The sequence below is a fragment of the Papaver somniferum genome, chromosome 1 (assembly GCF_003573695.1).
Source record: "Papaver somniferum cultivar HN1 chromosome 1, ASM357369v1, whole genome shotgun sequence".
Lineage (NCBI taxonomy): Eukaryota > Viridiplantae > Streptophyta > Magnoliopsida > Ranunculales > Papaveraceae > Papaver > Papaver somniferum.
Window position 1 is genome coordinate 187,049,617 of NC_039358.1, and position 6,704 is coordinate 187,056,320.

Consider the following 6,704-nt stretch of genomic DNA (forward strand, 5'->3'; position numbering starts at 1 on the left):
TAATCGCGCTTCTGCTTAGCATCGGAATTAGGTAAATCTATGTTATTATTCATGTTGATTTAAGTTACTATACACAAAATTCTATACAGTTTACTGACTTAGTTTCATCATCGTCATTCTTCCATTATCATCATAAATATTGCTGAATAATTGTATTTAAAAGAAAAACAGCTGCATCTCTGTCATTCTTTGGTTAATAAAAAACAAAAACATCCAAAGAGGAAAACACGACATCTGCCCACTTGACCTTATTCTGTCCGCAATGAGGTGAGAATACTTTGCGTTAACCAAGATCGGAAACAACCAACTAGGAAAATTCCTAGTCCCATTTGTATTGATCATCTTGGAACGGATGTTTACAAAATTTGACTTTACTTAATTACTAAGATAAAAAGGAACGTTACCAAACGTGTGTTTTTTTTTGTATGAATAAAATTTAGTAAATTTCTTTCAAAACATGATGAAATCGAGCTTACATTGGTAATTTTGGTGGTGCTTATGATAACATGAACATTATAAGCTGTGTGTATATATTATATCTGAAAGGACATGATATTTTAGTAGGGTATTATATATATTATATATAATCGGGACGACCCAAGGGAGTCCCATTTATATTTAAATAGTTTACATCACTCTAAACGTATACGTATGTATATATATATTACAAGAAAATCTAGCTATTGCTACACCATATTTTGCCACACCTTCAATATAGGTGTTGCAAAAGCAAATTTGTAGTCACGGTACTTTTCAGCTGCAGCAAAAAGTTATAATTAACTGCTCTAAAATGAAACTTTTTCCAAAAACCTGTAGCAACAATATGAAAAGAGTGTGGCAAAAAATTATAATCTCTGGCTGCAACAATAAATATTGGGTGCAACAATAGACTTCTTGCTACATAGGTTATTATGACACTAGCAGGGGTTTATGCCATAACCATTGAGTGCTGCAATATATTAAGTTTTCTTGTAGGATGTACCAATCAAGATGTGTCTTTTCCAGAGCTTTTGATTGACAAAGTCCACGGATCTACAAAATGATGATGACGTGTGCCCTAACCAGATTATTGTGCGATAGTTAAGAGACCGAGGTGCGGTTACTTGGCGAAATCAATGCATGATTTCGGTTTAAAAAAAAATATATCCACAAAGTATGAGGTTTATAATTATATAATCGCTATGAGATAGATTATATCCACAGCTAACGAGGAGTGCAATTATTTTCTTCTGAAACATCCACACACTTAAATAGTTTACGTCACTCTAAGATGTGTCTTTTCCAGAGATGTAGCTTGACAAAAATCCACGGAGCTACAAAATGATGACGACGTGTGCCCTAACCAGATTTTTGTGCGATAGATGAGAGAACAAGGTACGTTTAACTTGCGACACCAACGCATCATTTCTGCAGACAAAAATATATCCACAAAGTATTAGGTTTATGATTACATAATCGCTATGATAAAGATTAAATCCTCAGCCAACGAGGAGTGTCATTATTTTCTTTTGAAACATCCACTCACTTAAGTAGTTTACGTCACTCCAAAATATGTTTACCAATCAAGATGTGTCTTTTCCAGATCCGTTGTTTGACAAAAGTCGTGTTCCTTGTAATTTCTCTAAAGGAGATTTAGAATGGTCACGTATAGGGAAAGAGCGTCTCAAGGGAGAATGGAAGAAGCTTAAACCCATACGTTATGGTCCATTCAGAATAGTGAAGCAATTTGGAGATAATGCTTTTCAGTTGGATCTACCACCTTATATGCAGATGTATTTTGTTATTAATGCAGAGTATCTGAAGCTTTTTGAACCTCCTTTACTTAATGAGGAGGAAGATCAAGAATTGAAAGAATATTGTGTTATTGAAACAAAAGTGACACCTACCAGAAGAGGAGACCGTGTAATGTTTCGTGTTGGACGTGCAGGGCAAATGCCAAGTAAAGCAAGATGGTTCAACAAGGAACAAGGGGAGACTGAGTTTCCCCACCATTCAGCTTAGAGCTTACACAGGAGTTCCAGCTTCCTAAAATGTGGGAGCCATAATACAGGAGTATCGTAGCAGAAGTTGAGCCGTATCAAGGCTAGAAGAGTGACGTGAAGATTATTTTCACAGAGCCGTATCAACGGCTAGATAGTTAGATGTGCAGATCATATGCACAAAACTTAAGTGGTGTGAAGATTATATTCACACAAGAAAATAACAGAAGCAGAGGGACAGCTAAGGCTGCCAGATGAGGCTAATTATTATCCTAGGTTTAATTGAGCCATATTGCGGCTAGAGAGTATTTAGAAGATACTAGAAGAGGTGTAAGTTTGATAACTTAGTCTAGAAGTTTGAGGTTTCCTAACTTAGATAGGATTCCTAGTTTAGATGAGTTCTAAAACTCATAGCTTTATTTTTTTTCCAACAAATTTAAACTCCTATAAAAGGAGGAGATTGTTAAGCTAGAGAGGGGAGGAAAAAACGAGAGATAGAGTTTTTATTTCAAAGCAATAAAGAAGAAGAAGTTAGCAGTAATATCTTATTTGTTTTCATTCTGTTATTCTCAATCTTTTTTCACAACAGTACTCTGACTCTAGGTACCACTGATCAATTATGTATCACTATATGAAGATTTAAATTTTTTTCATGTTACAATTATTCAAGTTAGACTGACATAGTGACATTTCATATCGTATTTACTTTTCAGATTATCCAATTATTCAAGTTGGAACTCAGGATCTGTACGCTATATTTATCTAATTATGTTTGTTTTATTTATTTTTCAGATTCAAGATTTGTTACCACTTTATTGGGAGCAAATTGTTGACTACAGCTATTAATAGTGTCGAGCTGCGGTAGTGCTGGACTTGGCAGTAAATTCACCTAACCATAATCTTCATACTGTTAATTTACGTTGCGTTAATTGAAGACGTGCTACAGTTATAACATCTATAAACCCTTTTTTTTGTATTTCTAATTAGCTAGGTGATAAGAGCCATGGTGTTTAAGTGGATCAACTTCATTTCCTAACCAGGTGGTTGAGTACCAGAGGCATTTTATATACGTGGTTTACTTATTTTTTGACCTTTTGGTCTATTGCATTGCAGAGATTTTTCTTAATGCTAATCATTGCAGATATTATGAGGGTCTAATGCTTTACATTTAAGGTTAAATTCTGGGGCATATTTCTATTCCAATGCAACAACTGAAATATCTGCTCATGTGTGTGGCTAATATGTTTGAGAACTTAACAAAAAAATCTATTAAATCAAATAGAGTTTTAAAAGGTGAAAATACTGTAATTGCAGCGAAAGATCTGAAAACAATGAGAATGAATCTAAAAGGTGCTCTGATCGCATTGAAGGGGAGAAGATAATTTGCTAAGGAAGTGAATTTGTTGTTGAGATACCAATCACACCTAATGGTTAGTATGTTCTCAAACTGCTCCTGCAGAGGCTGATTATCTTGAAGTTGTGGGTACCATTTTTCAAGATAGAATCTAGTGTGAGGGGGAACATCATATTGCAGAGAACGAGTGTGAGTTGATATGTTTATGTTGCTCCATTTTCTGTTAATTAGTTTCTGATGATAGTTATGCTCTATCATTTTCAGTATTCCTTTCCAAAACTCTCCATTAGGTAATGGATGAACTTTATGTTTGCATTTGACTATCTGTTGTGTTTGCAGGCATACTGGGGTTTAATGTTGTGCAGGGACCTGCGGTAGATGGGGTGTTTAAATTATGTTTGTAGGTATATTAGGTGTTTGAAATTATAAGTATACAACCAAAAAAACTAGGGAAGTTAGGATTAACCTTCTACCAACACAACGTTTATTAGACTACTGGCAGGAATAAAGTAAGAACTATACTTCGGCATTTTGCTTGACGTGGGATCTTAACAAGGATATAAATTGTTTGTGGAAGTAGATGTAACGTTTACACCATATACCACGGCGAAGTAGTTAACCATGCCCGGTGCGTAGCACGGGCATAAAATCTAGTTTCTCCAGAAAAAAATATATCCACAAAGTATTAGGTTTATGATTACATAATCGCTATGATAAAGATTAAATCCTCATCCAATGAGGAGTGTAACTACTTTCTTTTGAAACATCCACTCACTTAAGTAGTTTACGTCACTCTAAAATATATTTACCAATCAAGATGTGTCTTTTCCAGATCCGTTGTTTGATAAAAGTCCACAGAGCTACAAAATGATGATGACGTGTGCCTAACCAGATTATTGTGCAACAGTTGAGAGACTGAGGTGCGGTTACTTTGCGAAACCAATGCATCATTTCAGTTTAAAAAAAATGTATCTACAAAGTATGAGGTTCATGATTACATTATCAGGCTTCTGCTTAGTAGTATATGATTTAAGTTACTGTACAGAAAATTATATACGGTGAAAATTATATTTTGCACCATATTTCACGTGATCAATTGTTTGTGCACCATATTTTAAAGTATAAAAGACGTAGCACAAGTATGACGAAGGAGACAAAATGATGATGACGTGTGTCCTCACCAGGTTACTATGCTACGGTTGGGAGTCCGAGGTCCAGTTACACTGCGAAATCAATGTATCATTTCGCCTTAAAAAATATATCCACAAAGTATTAGGTTTTTGATTACATAATCGCGATGATAAAGATTAAATCCACAGCCCACGAGGAGAAATATTATTTTCTTTTAAAACATTCATTCACATAAGTGGTTTACGTCACTCTAATATGTATGTACCAATCAAGATATGTCTTTTCGAGATCTGTTGTTTCACAAAATTCCACGGAGTTACATAATGATGATGACGTGTGCCCTAACCAAATTATTGTGCGACGTTTGAGAGAATAATTTTCGGTTACACTGTGAAACCAATGCATCGTTTCACTTTAAAAAATATATATCCCCAAAGTATGAGGTTTATAATTACATAATCGCTATGATAAAGATTAAAACCACCGCCAACGAGTGTAATTCTTTTCTTTAGAAATATCCACTCACACAAGTGGTTTACGTCACTCTAAAATGTATCTACCAATCAAGATGTGTCTTTTAGAAAATTTCACGGAGTTACAAAATGATGATGGCGTGTGCCCTAACCAGATTATTGTGCGACGTTTGAGAGAATGTGTTGTTACTTTGTGAAACCAATGCATTGGATCGTCTTATTTGCCGAGAGATCTTCTTTTTTTTTTTTGATCGGTCAAAAAAGATGCTTGATTATAATGCAGCACCACCACCATAGGACGCCATTAACGCTATTATATAAAAAATCTTGATACCCATGAGAAAGATAAAAACCTAAAACCTAAAATCTTTGCAATTAACTAAGATTGCAAACAACCAACTAGGAAAACTCTTATTCCCATTTGTATATTCTTTTGAAACATCCACACACTTAAATAGTTTACATCACTCTAAGATGTGTCTTTTCCAGAGTTGTAGCTTGACAAAAGTCCACAGAGCTACAAAATGATGACGACGTGTGCCCTAACCAGATTTTTGTGCGATACATGAGAGAACGAGGTGCGTGTACCTTGAGACACCAATGCATCATTTCGCCAGACAAAAATATATCCACAAGGTATTAGGTTTATGATTACACAATCGCTATGATAAATATTAAATCCTCAGGCAACGAGGAGTGTAATTATTTTCTTTTGAAACATCCACTCACTTAAGTAGTTTACGTCACTCTAAAATATATTTACCAATCAAGATGTGTCTTTTCCAGATCCGTTGTTTGACAAAAGTCCGCGGAGCTACAAAATGATGATGACGTGTGCCTAACCAGATTATTGTGCAACAGTTGAGAGACTGAGGTGCGGTTACTTTGCGAAACCAATGCATCATTTCAGTTTAAAAAAATGTATCCACAAAGTATGAGGTTCGTGATTACATTATCGGGCTTCTGCTTAGTAGTATAAGATTTAAGTTACTGTACAAAAAATTATATACAGTGAAAATTATATTTTGCACCATATTTCACGTGATCAATTGTTTGTGCACCATATTTTAAAGTATAAAAGACGTAGCACAAGTATGACGAAGGAGACAAAATGATGATGACGTGTGTCCTCACCAGGTTAATGTGCTACAGTTGGGAGTCCGAGGTCCAGTTACACTGTGAAACCAATGTATCATTTCGCCTTAAAAAATATATCCACAAAGTATTAGGTTTTTGATTACCTAATCGCTATGATAAAGATTAAATCCACATCCCATGAGGAGAAATATTATTTTCTTTTAAAACATTCACTCATATAAGTGGTTTACGTCACTCTAATATGTATGTACCAATTAAGATGTGTCTTTTCGAGATTTTTTGTTTCACAAAAGTCTATGGAGCTACATAATGATGATGACGTGTGCCCTAACCAAATTACTGTGCGACGTTTGAGAGAACAATTTGCGGTTACACTGTGAAACCAATGCATAGTTTCACTTAAAAAAATATATATCCCCAAAGTATGATGTTTATAATTACATAATCGCTATGATAAAGATTAAATCCGCCGCCAACGAGGAGTGTAATTATTTTCTTTTGAAATATCCACTCACATAAGTGGTTTACGTCACTCTAAAATGTATGTACCAATCAAGATGTGCCTTTTCCAGATCTATTGTTTTAGAAAAGTCCATGGAGCTACAAAATGATGATGACGTGTGCCCTAACCAGATTATTGTGTGACGTTTGAGAGAATAATGTGCGGTT

At 34.9% G+C, this 6,704-nt stretch overlaps 1 protein-coding gene across 1 annotated transcript; it reads left to right on the plus strand.

Annotated features, from left to right (window-relative positions):
* Positions 1–1,361: 1,361 nt before the first annotated feature.
* LOC113355760 lies at positions 1,362–2,001 on the plus strand. Its single transcript, XM_026598706.1, has 2 exons — positions 1,362–1,374; positions 1,583–2,001. Exons 1-2 carry the CDS (start codon positions 1,362–1,364, stop codon positions 1,999–2,001), a joined length of 432 nt encoding a protein of 143 aa, XP_026454491.1.
* The last annotated feature ends 4,703 nt before the right edge of the window (positions 2,002–6,704 follow it).